Raw genomic sequence first — 16928 nt, 5'->3', positions numbered from 1 at the left:
TTTGGTGGTATTTCAATCCCGCTCCCGAAGGGTGAATTCCTGCTCCTGGAAGTCTCTCAGAGTTATAATTCACCTTTTAAATAAGATGTACATCACCTGCATGCTTTCTAAAAACTGTTTTTACCAAGCTGGAAGTAGACTTCTCACCACTTTAGTTTTGTCTTTTGCACTGTGGGGAGGGTTGGAGGAGGGAGGTGGAGTCCCCAGTAGGTCCTGGGGCAGGCAGCTGGAATTTGTCCAGCCTTGTGGCCAAAACAGTGACCAGGAAGAAGAGGCTGGCTTCTGGATCTTTTTGACTTTTTTTGTCTTTTCTGCAGGCTGGTGCAGAGATCTCCACGGTGCATCCAGAGCAATACGCCAAACGCTTTCTGGACTTTGTCACTAATATATTTGCTTAGCAGTTTTGCAATACTTCTTGATGGCCAAAGCTTAAGATCAAAGACTTTCCCGTCCCCTTGTAGTTCTCCTTCACCCTGCCCCCAGTTCTCAGTAAGAGGGAGGGTTTGCCTCCTGCTGTTTGGGTCAGCAGGAAAGTTGGGTTGCTACTTCACATGAGCCTCACTGTGGCTGGTCATGGGGATGGCTGCTGAATCAAGTGCCTTAACTTTGATCTTGTTAGGAGGAATATGGCCAGGGTACCAAAGTTGTTTGATGGCTGCTTTTGGAGGCAGCTTCTCTGGCTCTTTATCAGGAGCAGGAGAAAAGAAGGCCGGCTTTTAATATTCTTCCCAATACCAAACACCTCCATCCTTTAAACTGTCCCAGCAGTACTGGTTACTCTGGCCAGGGCAGGATCTCAACTCATATGGAGAATTAAATGGTATTTTTATTCTGAGACAGAATATTATGCAATAAGAATTTAGTTCTGTGCCTTGGAAGAAAAGCAGTACCTTTCTCACTGACACTGTCAGTTTCCTTTGAGGGTATCTGATGGAGGGACAGATTTATCCCTGTGATACCCACTGGTACTACCTATGTTTCAAAGTCCCTATATGAATTCTTTACCTCACTTCATCAGCCCTTGCTGGATGATTGTACTAGATTCCCCTACCTCTAGGGAGAAGGTTTGGTCCCTTCTAGCAAGCAGAAATCTACCTTGTTTATGAGTACCCTCAGAGCCTGGCAATGTAGTTCAATTCCCCTCTGGCACTGCAGGCTCTTCAAACGTAGTTGCCTACATTCTGCTCCGTTATAATAGAGCCTCTTCCACACCCACTGCTTCCAGCCTTCCTGTGGCACTTTGCCTCCACTCCTCAGATGGCAGATGAGAAATATTGCAGGGACTGGGAACTACCTCGAGGCTGCCAATAGGAATTTGGGATTGCCCTTGTGTGGCACTTTCCTCAGAGCCTCTGACACAGCATTTGTCACTGCTCTGCTTCCTGGGACAGAGGGAAATGCGGAGGTGAAAGAAACAGGATTATTTCCACCCTAATTTCGTTTACTTAACCTTTTCCTTCACTCCAGGGCATGCTTGCTCAGGTTTAGTAGCTTTGTTCCATAGCAAGGGTGAGATCTGTAACAGGCCCTGGGTGCTGTGGTACACCAAAGCTTAGCCTCTCCAAATGCCTGTGGCCTGTGCCGAGTCTGAAAGCCCTACTCCACGTTTAGGTGGAAAGTGGAGCAGGCCAACTTTTTTTAGGGTTGTTTTTGAGAACAGAAAAATGTGGGAATGCCATGTCTAGTGCTGGGATATTTTCAGAAACGTGTGTTCATGTGTGTGCACCTCTCTGCCCTTCTCTCAAAGGGGCTCTTTTTCCTTCCATGTATATGTGTATTTATATCAAACCGACAATATGACGTGGGAAAATCCAGCCCTTCTGACAGCAGCTATTCAGAGGGGCTCTTGGGTGGATGGAAGGTTTTTATAAGCTTAAGGAGCTGTATGATGTATTAAAGAGGACAAGCCTCTGCAACAGCATTTACTAATTCAGCAACTTTTGGCTCCCCAAAGATCACCATCCCCTTGCAATATGCATTGGAGTGGGGGGTGGGGGATGGCAGGATACAAACAAGGAACTGGATAGATGAAGTCCTCACAGGTCATCCCCCATACTGTCCTGGTATACAGTGAGCCACAGGAGCAGTTCTCTTGAGAAAGGGAAGAAGTCCTTAGCAGGCTCTGCTTCACTTTTAGCCTGAAATGCAGGGCGGTTACGTGATGCTGTTCTATCAGCCCTTCCCCTTCTGTCCCACTTGTGTTCTTGGGACTGATGCCTTTCCTTCTCTTGAGATAATATAGCCCAGCGCCATGGAAATTGTGTCCATCAGGTGTGCGTGTGTGCATGCACGTGCATGCCTTCCAGCCCCTTTCATTGTATAAGATGGTGTGTATTTCCAGTTTACTCATGTATCAGTAGAAATAAATTATTGAACCCGAAATTGTCTGCATGCAAAACTGTCTGTGCTGTCATTGGATCCTGCTGCTCCCACATTATGGGGGGTGACCACCCTTGTTTTGAGTGAAGGAACGTAGGTCTGGGTCCCTCTGGGACTAAAAATGGTGCCCCAGTATGAAAATGAAAAGGCAAGTGGGGAGCCTTCAAGTCACATTTTATTCTTTTCATATAAAGCCGAAATATCTGTAGAGTGAAGGTTGCCGAGATGGGACAAGAACTTGGTAGTGCTGTCCAGGATAATCACTGCGGGTAGCCAAGGTTAACTTTAACAATAAGTGCAGACTAGATTTTGACTTCATTTGTCTGCCTTGCATCCCTCTGTAATGCTGGGATTATCCTGTTCCCTATTCTCTGCTCGATTTGCTTATTCAGCGGAATGGGGCAGGTATTCAAAATTCATTCCGTTATTTGGTTCTTAATGGTAAAGGCTTGAGGAGAGTCACCGTACAGATCTTTTCCGTTCAAAGGGCTGAAGATAATTTGAATCCACTGGACATTAAACTCTACAACACAGTTGTAGACTGGATTATAGCGGCTTTTATATTATTAGCTAGACTGCTTTGGAAACTAATTTTCTATTGCTACCATTCCATGAAACACTTGGAATGCCATTGGTTTAGAATACTGTAGTGCCTGTGAAGACTGAATGTTTTGTAAGGTGTGGCTAAATCCATAAAGTATGGGACTGCAGCTTTAAGTGCCCTTTATAGGTCCTTACTATTTGTTGTATCCTTCAAGAAAACTCATATAGTCACTATGAGAGCCATGGATGCTGGGAGGTAAGGACTGGAGGAAAATGGACCATCAAGTGTCTTCTGTAGTTGAGCCTCATCCAGAAATATCAGTCCAGGCACTAAGAAATGCCAAGACAACAATTGTCATTCCAAGAATAATAAAGGCTGCCTGCAATCTAGCCTCTGCACATTTTCAGTACAGTCAATAATGGTGGACATTCTTAGTATGAATTGTTCTTGTAAGAAGAATCTTTGTATTTAAGGACATTTCAGTGATGATGGATGGCAAAGTAATTTGTCCTTCCCCTACAAGTAAGTAAAATTAATAATTTGCCCACCAATTTTGAGCCCTATCACCTTAAAATCATCAGGAGTCCCTAATGAGATCTGATGTAGTGTAGTTGTACATTCAAATGGTATCTGAACTGTGGATTTGCCCATTGGCCTTGGGCGAACTGCTCTAGCCCCATGCATCTTTGTCTGCAATGTGGGGTGGCGGGGGAGAAAAAGACAAATTTCAATCTGGGATTTATTCATTGTGGTGGTGGACCACCAATGGAAAGCTGGATGCAAAAGGATGACCCTGGACTGTAAGGCCGAGCTGATCTGTGTAAATAACTGTTGACTCACTATAGCCCAATATAGCATTCTGTCTTGATGCCGACCCATCAATATATTACTGTCTACTTAGTAAAGCGCCACGTACACTGGGGATATTATACAAATAGTACGAATACTATCTTCTTCCCACCCCTTTCACAGTGCGGTATTAAAGAATACAGCCTAAATACAATTTTAGTCCCAACTAGTGTTGACTTGCCAATTTCTCATTGGGTCAATGCATTGACTCTAGGACTGAATCTATATGATTGTATTTAGGCCTATGGAGAGAATGTACAGTATACACAGGGCTACGTACTCTTCGCAGGAGCAAAAGACTTACTTCGGGAACCCACTGCATGACCTTGGGTGAGTCACACACTCTCAGCTCCAGAAAAACCTCATGACAGGTTCGTCATAAGTGGAAACTACTTGAATCAAACAACAACAAACATTCAGAGAACTAAGCTGCATCTCTAGGCTAGTTAAAATACCCCCCACGCCTCTGCTTGTTTTTTCAGGAGCCAAGGGAAGTGTGTGTTATTCTCCAGAACATGCAGAAAGCATGGCAACCTCTTTTTCTTCTCCTTCCTCTTCCTCCTCCTTTCTTCCCATTCCCTTTCCTCTTCTTTCTTTTTTCTTCTAGTTCCTCCTCTTCTCTTGTCTTCTCCCTTTTCCTTTCCTTTCCTCTCCTCGTCCTCCTTTCTCTTTTTCTCCTCCTCCTTTCCTCTTCTGTCCTCCTTTCTTCTCTTCCTTATTTCCTCTTCTCCTCCTCCTTCTCTTTTCTTCTTTCTCCTCCTTGACCTTCTCTTCCCTTCTTTTTCATCTCCTCCTCTTGTTTTTCTCTTTTTCTTCTCCCTGTTCTCTTTTCTCTTTCTTTTCTCCTTCCCCTTTTCCTCCTTTCTCTTCCCTCTTTTCTTCTCTCCTCATCTCCTTCTCCTCCTCCTTGTTTCATCTCTTTCCTCCTCCTCCTCCTCTATTCTTCTTTCTTCTCCTTCACTTTCCCCTTCCTCCTTTCTTCTTTCCTTTCTCCTCCTCCTCCCTTCCTCTTTCATTCTCTCCTCCTCCTCTTTCTCCTAGTTTCATCTCTTTCCTCTTTTCCTTCTCTCTCCTTTTCCTCCTCCTCCTCTCTCTCTTCCTCTTTCTTTCTTTCTTCTCCTTCTTCCTCTTCCTCCTCCCTCTCTCTCTCTCTCTCCTTCCTCCTCCTCTCAGCCCTGCCCTCCCCAATCTCCCTCCCTCCTGGGCCTAGGGACCACCGAAGGCCCTGCCTGGGGGCTCCGGGGTCTGCCTGCCTGCCTCCTCCTGGCGGTGTTGCTATGGCTATGGCCGCCACCAGGCCGGCAACGAGCGGCGCCACGTGACTCGCCCGGCGGCCACGGCTGCTGCTGCTGCTGCTCCTGGGCGGGGAAGGAGGAGGAGGAGGAGAGGAGGGAGAAGGAACACAAGCAGCAGCAGCAGCATCCCAGGCAGGGCGCTTTCCCAGCCGCGCCAAAGGCCGCCTCGACGACACAAGCACAGGCGGCAGCAGCAGCAGCAGCGCCGCCACCACCATCTTCCTCCTCCTCCTCTCGCCTGTCTGTCCTCCCTCCAGCACCGCCTCCGCCTCCGCCGTCCTTCTCCTGCCCCCCGCTTTGGAGGCGCGGCTCTCACCGCAGCCCCCCATGGATGATGGAGCCTCCCTGCCGCCATGGTGGGTCCTCGGGGTCGGGGCAGGCTGGAGGGAAGGAGAGGGAGAGAGAGGGCTGGCAAAAGGGGGGGAGGCTGGAGGGGGCCACAGCGCCTCTGGGATCGCCCTCATTAAAAACCATCATCCCCATCATCATCTTGCTCATCCTCCTCCTATCATCATCATCATCCCCCTCATCCTTATCCTCGTGCCCATCATCCTCATCATTATGCCCATCACTCTCATCCTCATCATGCCCATCATCCTCATTATTATCCCCATCATCATGCCCATCATCCCCATCATAGGGGGAACATTGGTCTGAGGGCTCCACCTCCATCTTGCATGTCTGCAGCAGCCTCCTCCCCTTCGTTGTGTGTGTGTGTGTGTGTGTGTGTCTGGTGGCACCTGCCTTTGCACACACAAAAGACAGCTCTGTGTGTTTGTGTGGATGGGAGGGGGAGGGTGGCTTTTCTTTTTAGGGACACACACACGGGAGCACTTTTTACATAACAATTTGCCTACCTCCCTTCCCTTCAGACGCCCCTCCTCAAACCCCTGGGGTGGACAAGTGTGTGTGGTGTGTAGTGTGTGTGGGGGTCTTCCCCGCCCTTTGCCTTGGTCTGTGTGGGGCAAGTGGGTCAAACAATGATGAAACACAACTCCCCACCTTTTTGTCCTCACAGGAGTGTGTGGGGGGTTGCTTTCCTCATGGTCTGTTGTGGGTCTTGTGTGTGTGTGTGTGTGTGTGTGTGTGTGTGTTTGTGTCTGTCTCTCCCCCCCCCCACCTTTCCCTGAGAAGAAATGTTGCTCTGTGGATCAAGAGGGTGAAATAACTCCCCACCTTTCTGTCCTCAAAGGAGAGAGGACTGTTTTCCTCATGCTCTGTTGTGGGTCTTGTGTGTGCTTGTGTTTGTTTGTGTGCGTCTCCCATTTCCCTGAGGAGAGGTCTGGGTCTGAGGGACAAGTGGGTCAAGAGAGGATACAACACAATTCCCCAATTTTCTGTCCTCAAATGAGGGAGAGGGGAATGTTTTTCTCATGCCCTGTTGTGGGTCTTGTGTGTGTTTGTGTTTGTATATGTATGTGTGGGTGTCTTCCGCCTTTTTCCCTGAGGAGAGGTCTGAGTCAGTGGGGCAAGGGAGGTTGAAACATGGGGGATGTTTTCCTCATGCCCTGCTATGGGGTGTGTGTGTGTGTGTGTGTGTGTGTGTGTGTGTGTGTGTTTATGGCCCCCCCTTTCCCTGAGGAGAGGTCTGGGTCTGAGGAACAAGTGGGTCAAGAAAGGATGAAACACAATTCCCCATCTTTCTGCCCTCAAATGAGGGGGTGTTACTGTTGTCCTCATTTTTTTGTGGGTCTTTTTTGTGGGGGTCTTAGGTTGGTGGGAATCAAGGGGTCTCAAAAACAGAGGTGGGCGGACAATGAAACAGATGTGACTCTGGTTCAGAGAGGGTCCAAAGCCAAGGTTTATTTTCCTAGCCATTGTCTTTCACACCACCTGCCCCCCTCACCCTTTTTGCTTCCCTTTTGTTCCCTAATTATTAGTTAAATGAATATTAAATATACATTAAATAGTAAATAAATAAATTATCCTTTATGACTTGAAGGGAGTCATAAGGGCCTCATCTTTGATTAACAAGCTCTAATGAATAGATCGGCTCGTCTAAAGAGGCTGTAAATAATCCAAATATTATCCTTCTCAATAATAATGATGATGTTGACTAATAATAAACTGGTGGGGTGGATCTCAAGGAGAGCAGATAAATATGGAGAGGTTCTGCCCCTCTCTGCCCCCCAAGATGTCAATGTCGTTCCTCCTTTCTTCCTTTCTTCTTTCCTCCACCTCCGCTTGCCATGTTTGTTTTCCTTTCTGTTTTTCCTCCCTGGCGCTGACAGTGGACCAGGGCAAGGCCTGTACTCTTTATTGCCCAGGTGAGACCCATGGAAAGGTAAACCCCTCGGCCTTGGCCAAGGTCACCATAGATCCAGGAGTGTCCAGATGCAGCAAAGGGTAGGGCTCCTCTACACTTCATGTCAGTGTGAAAAGAGGACAGCTTTCAGCCAGGCACTGCTAGTCAAGATTGGGGAGATTGGGGAGGAGACGTCTGTTTGTTTGAGCAAAACAGCACCCAATGGAATTCCCTGCTCTTCATTGCCAAGATCAGAGGCCCTTGGACCACCCTTGCTGGACTGTCTTGGTTGATGCAGAATCTTGCAGGGTCCCTCTGGTATACAATCAGCCTTCTGTACCCACGGATTTTTCAACCCATGGATTCAGGCATCCATGCCTTGAAAATATTTTTAAAATATATAAAATTGCAAAACAAGAGCAAACCTTCATTTTGCTATTTTATATAAGGGGCACCATTTTATTGTGCCACTGTATTTAATGGGACCTGAGCATCCATAGATTTTGATATCCACAGGAGGTCCTGGAACCAAACCTTAGCAGATACCTAGGGCCCACTGTACAGCATATCTATTCTGAGGGGTTGCTGAATTGTATAGGGTAAGTACCTTAGCCTCCATCTTGATGGGTTGAGAAAACAGGCAGGGGAAAAAAATCAACCCTTTCTGATCCTTTGTGTATGAGGGGGGGATGCATTTCTTCCCAAATTGTAAAGTGGTGTGCTTTTTTCTCTCCTCCTACTCAAAGTCCCAACAGGTCATGGAGACTGCAGCTATTGGGAGAATGTTTTTAGCATTTTCTATGTCTTTCCTGTCATTGTATAACAGCTGTACGGTTGGTTGGTTGGTTGTTGTAGAGTTCTCTTTTGTTGCTTTCTTGTACAGCTGCAAGAGGAAGACCGGGAAGCTTTATGAACAGGGTTTCTTTTCTTTTTTTTAATGGCATCATGTTCCTCACCAGACACAAATAACTACGTAGGTCAGCTTTATTTCTTTTCTCTTTCTTTTTTAAGTCTCCCAGACATACAAAGCACCGGGGGGGGGGGGTTGGTGTTTAGTTTTGTTTGTTTTGTTTTGTGCATGTTTTGTGTGTTTCATTCCAGAAGCTCTAGAGCAGTTTCCTCTATAGATGTGTTACCTTATCAATCCCATAACCCAGTCCCAGAGCTTGTACTGGTTAGGGATGATGGAAGCCATCATCAGACCATATTAGGAGGCCACCAGCTTGAGGGAGGTGGTATGATCCTTTTGTGGCAGCTACTGCAGGATTCACAATCTCTTGCCCTCATCCCTACTGCTTTTCTCAGACAGTCTAGCCAGCAACACCATCAAGACCAAAGCGTCTTTCAGGACAAAGAAACTGTATGGTGTCTGTGACCTCAGTAACGTGACTAGAGAATGGATGTCAAAACTTGATAATAGCCCCCATGAGGAAAAGAATCCAGGTGATGTGAGTCATAGCTGTTGCCATATTTGGTAGGGTGTTTACAAAATAGGTGAAGCAATGTCTTTGTCTACAAATCCAACTTCAATTTATATAGGACTGGATTTGGAAATGGCCATTTACTTGTAAGCAGAAAAGCTTTCTTGTGAACAATCAAGCCTTCAGGAAACTGGAAGAGGTGTTTATGTGGACACACACACACACACACACACACACACATATTCAAGCTGCCATGATGCCAAAATATAGCATAATTAGGCTAGCTAATAACATCTCCTGTGGGCTAGCAACTTGATTTGCAGGGCTGTGGGAGAACGGCAGGCTTGCCATTTAAATAGAATTCTTTATGATGTAGAATGGGAAAATAACTAAGGCTGCAGTGCTAGGTATGGTTTTTTTTTTCTTCCTGAAGGTAAGCCCAGTGGTATTTACTGATGCAATCCTGCACAGGCTTATTAGTAAGCTTTGAGAGGCTTGCTTCCAATATGCATAGAAGCAGCTAGTATATTATACATATATAATGTAAAGAGTGCTGCTGGTTAAAGCTTTCTAAAAACCAGGTCCAATTGTTAACTCCCAGCTAGAATAAACTCATTGAATCATTGGACTTAGCCAAGTTCCCATTGACTCAGATGGTCTGTTTTATTTGAGATTAACAACCGTGTTTGAGGTGTTCATTATTGCTCTCTGCTTGCCATTTTTTTTGGTGAAGAATTCTGTGCTATTCAAAAGTATACATTCTTTTGTCTAATTTTGTATTCTTTTGTCACCACATATCCCCATCTCCCCCCAAATTTTGAAGGGAATGTTTTTGTTGTTGTTTTGTGTGTGGGTTGTTTGTTTTGCTCTAAAAAGACTGATACTAACCCCTCCCCCCAAAAAAAAGCCTTCCTTTTTCAGCCTGTAGAGTTGTTGTTAATTGTCATCAAATCATCTTTGACTTACCACAACCCTATGAATGAGAGACCTCATTCTTGGTTATCAATAGCCTTACTCATGTCTCGTAAACCTGCAAGGACTATGGCTTCTTTGACTGAGTCGATCCACCTGTAATGAGGTCTTCCTCTTTCCTTACTGCCTTCTACCATATCAAACTTTATTGCGTTTTCTAATGAATCATGTCTTCTCATGGTATGTCCAAAGTACAACAGTTTCAGTTCAGTTATCTTGGCGTGTCTGGAGTGTTCAGGCTTGTTTACTCTTGGATCGATTTATTTGTCAGCCTATAGATGCCTTTCTTTAAAGAAGAAATATTTGGACTTCCTGCCTGGTCACTTCTTGTTTTAAAAATAAGCTTGTGCAGTAGGCAAAAAGAAAGTCTTCAGACACCTAAAAAAGATTATAGGCCCATCAAATGCCCCAATAATAGACAATAACAACTACCCAGTCTGTAGAGGGTACTGCTAGCCATTTTGAAGCAAAAAGGGTTAAAAAAAGAACATGGGAGAAGCAGTAGGGATGCATCCTCCAGTGTTCTGTGGATGCCAATGTCGTCCTATAAATCTTGGCATTTGGATACCCCTGCCTTACATATCTTAGATTGAAATTTTCACTTTTCAGGTACAGTAGTGCATTTTCTGCAGACATATATTGAGAAACACTAGAATATTGCAGAGGACTTGGGGATATTAATGACACACATTTTCATGCAACAGACTTCAGGTCTGCTGGTCTTCAGTGTCACCCCCACAAAAATGAATACGTGAACTGCAACCATTTAATTCTGTTGCCATTCAGAGAAACATGTCTTCTAGACCATTCATCAGATGTCACTGGGCTTGGAAATTTTTCTTTAGCTCTACAAAAACCACAGTGCCACCTCAAAATTTCTAAGAAAAGCTTTTGCTTTACCAACTGCATTAGAGAAAGAAGTTTAGTACTGTACTTCATATTCTGCCTCCTGAGAGTACGTGCAAATGTACTGAGGGGAGAATGGCAGAAACAACTTTGTACACTGGTACACATAGGTGAGCTGTGAGCTCTTTAAAACATAAAGCTGTACAGTGTTTCTGGGTGGACCAGCTTGAACTGTGAAGATCATCTTGTGTAGGGCAAGGATTGGTTAGTACAGGCCTATTTTCTCTATCTTTCCCAGTCCTTGAGGCAGCTTTGGAATTCTCTTTAAAATGTGTGGATTTTAAGAAATGATGAGTAAATGGGCAGGTGGAGTTTTTAAATGAGTAGCTTATTTGAAATGGAGGGGGAAGCAGAACAGGGACACGACTTGACAAATGAATCAGTGTTCAATTCATTGGTACATATATTTTTGTAGCAAATATAAGGCCAGGGTGTGGTTGGAAAACTGCTGTGACTTTTTAAAAACATTACAGCTATCTTGAGCTGTTCAGGTATGAGTTAGGAAAGGATTGCCCATGGGCTATGTGTGGCCCCAGACCCCATTTTTGTGGACATTAGTGTCCTAGGTGACGTTCCTTGCTTTTCTTTAGGCAATTCCTTTGCCCTCAAAGGGGTTCAAACCATTGCAGAATGTCTCATTTGTGCCCCCTCCACCCTTCCCAGCCTCCTTTAAAAGATAAACAGCTGAAAATGAAACTGGAAGTGCATCACCTTCACATTTGGTTGGAATAAAAAGAAAAGGGCCCACCCCTACACAGTTACCCCATGCCTTAGGAATTAGGAACTTGTTTTAAAATATCAAAAAAGGACTAGGCACCAAAATTTCATGTTTATCACTGTGTAGACATTTCTGTTGGTGCACATTATGATCCAAACTGTTGCCTGTAAGATAGCTAAAACTGTTGTTGTGTACCTTCAAGTCATTTCAGAGTTATGGTGATCCTATCATGGGGTTTTCTTGGCAAGTTTCTTCAGAGGGGGGTTGCCATTGCTATCCTTTGAGCCTGAGAGAGTGTGACTTGCCCAGGGTCACCCAGTGAGCTTCATGTCTGAGTGGGAAATTGAACCCTGGTCTCCAGGGTCATAGTCCAACACTCAGACCACTATGCCACACTGGCTCTAGCTAAAACTACTGGAATATTTTTGCAGAGCTGTCGTTCAAGCGCATTGGCCTGCTGCTGTGCTGCTCAAGTCCTGCAGAGTGGGAATCTGTTCTTCCTCTGCAAGACAGATCAGCTGTAATTAAGACCTGCTGGGATGTCACCTTGGTAGTGAAAGCTTTTCCCAAGCTTGACTTAAGCAGAGAGCGTTTGGCTTGTCAGAGGTTTTGAACTACGATACCTACCATGCCTTGCCATTCGCAATGCTTGATATGGCTGATGGGAATTGTAGGCCAAAACACCTAGAAGGCTAAGGGTTCACCAGCCTTCAATAAGCCATGTTGAAAGGACCTTAAAAAGAAACTTTGAGGCACAAGAATCAACGGAATTCTTATTCCTTCCTGGGGAATGGATTGTCATTGGCAGCACCTCTGAGCAGTTTCAGTGGCCCTCATTAACCTTGCAAGGAATCTTGAGCAACATGAGGATGGTGGGTATTACTCAAGAAGGCATTGTGTTGCCCACAACTCGAAAGCAACTCCAGTATTGGAGCCTTGCCTGCCATTACACCATCCTTCCGCTCATCTCTCTTGTTCTTTGTACGTGTATTGATGTTGGCTGCCTGAAGTCATCTGCCTTGGAGGGTGGTTTACTTCTCAGCATGATGGAAGTGCCTTCTCCGAAGTATCAGAAAGGAAGGAGGAGCTCTGACAACCAAATGCTATGTACGAAGAGTTCCCAGTGATGAAAGGATATTATTATTACTATGTCCTTTGAGAAATTCCTCCTGCTCATGCATGTACTGGCCTTTTTGGCCTTCCAGATGTTTGGGACTTCAGCTCTTAGCAGTCCCAGCCAACATGGCTTATATGAAGGGACTGTGGGAGTTGTAGTCTCAAAAAAAAGTAGTACAGTATTTCCAAGTGGTGTTCTAGAACAAATGGGCTGGGCTACAGAATTACCATCTTAGGAAAGAAGTGATCTCTGGGATATACAACAAAATCCACAAAAGAGGGATACCTTTATATATAGTGACAGCATATGCTCACAGATGCCTTTCAGAAGAGGGATGCAAGAAAACCACTACTATTTAGTCAAAGTCTAGTGCTGGATATTAAATTGTAAAATGTATAGTTGAAGAAATCGCTAATAATCATGTTTTTAATATTGCTGATAATTTAATTCTATTTTAATAACAATTGTTTGCATTGTATGTTTTTAACTATTATATGCATTTTAATTTGTAAGCCAACTTCAGTCCCAGTTTGGGGGAAAAGAAGGGGTGGCAACAGCAACAGTAATATATTTTTGTGCATCTTAATACTTATAGCTATGTTGTAAACACAAACCAGTCAATTGCTTTTTAAAACATTTTTTTCATTCTTTTGCTAAGAGTAAAAGTGTATGCATACCTTTTGCTATGCATGCCTGGTGTTGGCCCCTTTAATGGATCAGTCATTGTGTAGATCCAGTGGGTTGGTTAAAAATAGAATTACTTGTCTGGAATTAATATCACTTGGGCTTTGCAAGGGTGCCCCAATCCCCTGTTCTTAGTAAAAGGTATTCTTGAGCAATTTTTTCTGATTAATATAAAAGACAAACACTCTTGCAGTATTTGAGGAAATAAGCATTATTTCTCCCTCTACCAACCCCATTTTGAGGAACAAAGGCAAGGAATGGAGGGTGTGTTTGCTGTGCTTTGTTACTGAGACATCCATGACCCACAACTCCAACCTCAACATTGTTTACTTGGAAATTTCCCTCCACTGAGATCCAACTGTGTAATTGTGAGGGTCTGATACTGTAATTTCTTATTTAGTGATGATGATGATGATGATGATGAGCAGCAGGAAGGGCTTTGTTCCATCATGGGCAGGAGCCAAATTCTCTAGAGCAGGGGTTCCCAACATTTTAGACTCACAGAATAGTTTTGTGGTGCATTTTTGGTAGCTGCATGATGGAGCACTATACATAGATCCAGTGGGAAAATGGGGTGCATCCAGCACATTTGAGAAAATGCTTGTGGGAGCAATCCAGATTGATCTGAGTAGTAAGCTGAGAAACATTCCTTTCTGAGCTGGAAGCCTCAACTGCTGGTGTATCCAAGAATTTCAAAGGCAATCTGTACAGGGACAAAGGTATTGAATATCCAATTTGAAATCCTGGTTAAGGGTGAAAGTAGTGTGATGTGAAGTCTGTAAAAGTACTGATTTAGGTATTTGCCAGCTACCAGAATCATGACAATTGGCTATGCTAACTATCAATGCCCTATCACACTACACTGTTATAGCACTATGATACCACTTTAACTGCCATGGCAACATTGAATGGAATTCTGGGATTTGCAGTTTGAGGATGCCATTTAGAATTCTCAGCCAGAGAGCTGTTAGGCCTCACTAAACTACAAACCCCCAAATTCCCCAGGAGACAAGCTGGCATAGCAGTTCAAGTGGAATATAGTGCTATAACTGTAGTGTGATAGGGCCCTGAAATACTGGGAACTGTAGTCCTCCAAAGTAATCTTTCTAGGTTCTCTTGGATATTGTGATGGACCAAGAAATGGCTTCATTAATGGCTGCATTGGAAATACTAATATTGGATAAATATTTATGGGAAAGTTTGCATCGACACAGCAGAAATAATCCAGGCCAACACCACTTTAACTGCCATGGCTCACTGTTTATTGTGGCACCAGAGCTCTCTGACAGAGACTATCTCACAAAAGTGCAGTTCTCAGAATCCCAATAGCATTGAGCCATGGCTGTTAAAGTCGTGTCAAACTAGATTATTTATGCAGTGCAGATACAGCCAAAGTCTTAAGTATTCAGCCACAGGTAAACCGTAAGTAAGTCTTATGGAGCCATAGGATTTCTTGAATTAGTTATTGCCTCTTGGCTTAGCCCTGTTTCAGAGCCTGTAAGAAATCTTACATTCTAGAACAAAAAGTGTTGGTAGGGCAATGCTTCAGTCTCATCTTAGTTCTGTGTTACTAATGGCTACTGTCACCCCTGTACTTGCTCGTTCCTCCATGTTGTGCATCTGGAGGAAATGGGAGGCCCCCCCAGAATTGTTGGGCTACAGCTTCCATCATCCAGCACCACTAGCAGCGTAAGACTGACAGAAACTGTAATCTAGTCTAAGAACATCTGGGCAATGGTGCATTGTCCAACTGTAATCTAATGCAACAGAACATAGGCAGCATCAAAGTAATTGGGGGGAGGCTGTTACCAGGGACTTAAATATGTAATGTTTCCAAATTGTAATAGGGCTAAAGAAACTTTGCTCCCCAAAGTTTGACTGCAGCAGTCTTCATGCCTGGCCCTTATTTGAGCTGGTTTGATCTCTTGGGTACTGAAGTTCAATAACATCTAGTATTAATTACGTTTTAAGGGCTGGTGGTAACTCACCAGTGGCATATTAGCCATGATGAACAAGTGGTCTTGCTCAGGGTGAAGAATGTCCTTTGTAGCTAATCCACTTCCAACTATAGATATGAATGTCTATGGCTCTTTTTTATTTTTTGCTATTTTGTTAAGAGAATTGGACGCCTACACGGAGCTGCTCCTCTTTTCATGATTTTGTTTGCTTTGTGTTATGAAAACCACAGCATTTTACAATAAAAACAAGAAGAGGACAGTAGTTGAACCAAGGCAGAAACTGTTTCCACCATTTCAGCCAGTTAAACATGTATTGATTTGATTGATTTGGAGGGGAAATACTGTGGAGATCTCACAGCAATAAAAAATGGTATCTGGGCTACAAAGAGTTTCTAAGCTTAGTCAGTGGCTAGTGTATAAACTGAGTGCCTGAGGCTTAAGCTTTATTCTGTTCCCAGGTGTGGGAGGTCAAAAAGTGATAAGCAGTGGTAAAGTAGATCGCTCTTACACCTGCTCTGAAGAAATAGCACTAGTGTCTTAGTACTACAATGAAGGTCTAGCCAGAAATGTTCTAATAAAACAAAATATCACTGTTTTACATTCTGGCATGGGATTTCAGCCCTGAGTCAAGATCAGGAAAATAATAATACTCCATCCATCTTGAGAGGGATAGTGAAACTGTCCCTCTTACGTTTTTTGCCTTCAAGTCATTTCCAGCTCATGATGAGCCTATCACAGGGTTTTCTTGACAAGATTTGTTCAAAGGATGTTTGCCTATGCTTTTCTTTGAGGCTCAGAGAGTGACTTGGCCAAGGTTACCAAGTGGATTTCCACAGCTGAGTGGGGATTTGAATCCTGGTCTCCAGAGTTCAAGTCATTGAATTCAAGTCATTGCATTCCCTATTACCATGTATGGATGTGAGAGCTGGACAGTTAAGAAAGAAGATAGGAAGAAAACCAATTCATTTGAGATGTGATGCTGGAGAACAGTGCTGAGGATTCCATGGACAGTCAAAAGGACCAACAAATGGATCCTAGAACAGATCAGGCCAGAAATCTCCATGGAAGCCAAGATGATAAAACTGAGGTACATAATGAGAAGCACATGAGAAATACAGTAGACGTACATCATGAAAAGGCATGACTTGTTGGAAAACACAATACGTAATGCTAAGAAAGGTGGGGGGAAGTAGAAAAAGAAATGCCACAATCTAGATGGATGGACTCTATTAAGAAGGTTGTGGGTATGACTTTGCAGGAACTAAGGACGGTGGCGGACAGAGAGTCTTGGCAATATCTCATCCACACGGTCGCCATGGGTTGGGATTGACTCGAGGGTGGTTAACAACTCCAGAATCATAGTACAATATTCAAACCACTACACCATGATAGCTCTCATTTTTACGTTATTAGGCCTAACTAAAAATCAGATGTAACCTCTCCATGCTCATCTGAAAGCAAGGTTAGGATTACATCAGATTGAGCTGTAGATATATTGGGAGACACTTTTCCAAATCATGCACCTGCCTTCTTTAAAGCAGAAATATCCCAAACCCCAAATGCCTGGTGTGGCAGTGGGTGGGGGAAGAAAATGAATCTGCAGTGCTTAAAACACGTTTACTTGCCAGTAAATCGCATTGAACACTTGAGAGTAAGCATGGTTACAAGGGCACCATGACAATGAACCAACCTAGAGGGAAGGCTTTATTTGGATGGGAAGGGTGAAAGCCTTGCCTCCTGAAGTATGCCTCAGGATCTTTGCTTGTGCTTAAATTCAAAGCCAGGAAGAGATGATGATGATGATGATGATGATGATGATGATGATGATGATGATGATGAT

General features: G+C 44.1%; 2 protein-coding genes across 4 annotated transcripts in view; both read left to right on the top strand.

Moving 5' to 3' along the window:
* The window catches only part of PIP4K2C (phosphatidylinositol-5-phosphate 4-kinase type 2 gamma), a 52490-nt gene extending 50108 nt beyond the window's left edge, over positions 1 to 2382 (top strand). For both annotated transcript variants that reach the window (XM_042452461.1, XM_042452462.1), the window contains exon 10: positions 318 to 2382. In XM_042452461.1, coding sequence (XP_042308395.1) covers positions 318 to 398 — 81 coding nt within the window. In that variant the 3' untranslated portion in view covers positions 399 to 2382. The remainder of the gene's footprint in view (positions 1 to 317) is intronic.
* Positions 2383 to 4980: 2598 nt separating this feature from the next.
* DTX3 (deltex E3 ubiquitin ligase 3) overlaps positions 4981 to 16928 on the top strand; it is a 30068-nt gene continuing 18120 nt past the window's right edge. The window contains exon 1 of one of the 2 annotated variants that reach the window (XM_042453589.1): positions 4981 to 5423. The gene's annotated coding sequence lies outside the window, so the exon portion shown is untranslated. Of the gene's footprint in view, positions 5424 to 16125; positions 16176 to 16928 lie in introns of those variants that run through there. The other variant, XM_042453590.1, reaches the window with a different exon arrangement.

Source organism: Sceloporus undulatus, chromosome 2 (genome assembly GCF_019175285.1).
Source record: "Sceloporus undulatus isolate JIND9_A2432 ecotype Alabama chromosome 2, SceUnd_v1.1, whole genome shotgun sequence".
Lineage (NCBI taxonomy): Eukaryota > Metazoa > Chordata > Lepidosauria > Squamata > Phrynosomatidae > Sceloporus > Sceloporus undulatus.
Note: the sequence above shows the minus strand (reverse complement) of the source record. Positions and strands in the feature narration are given on the sequence as shown.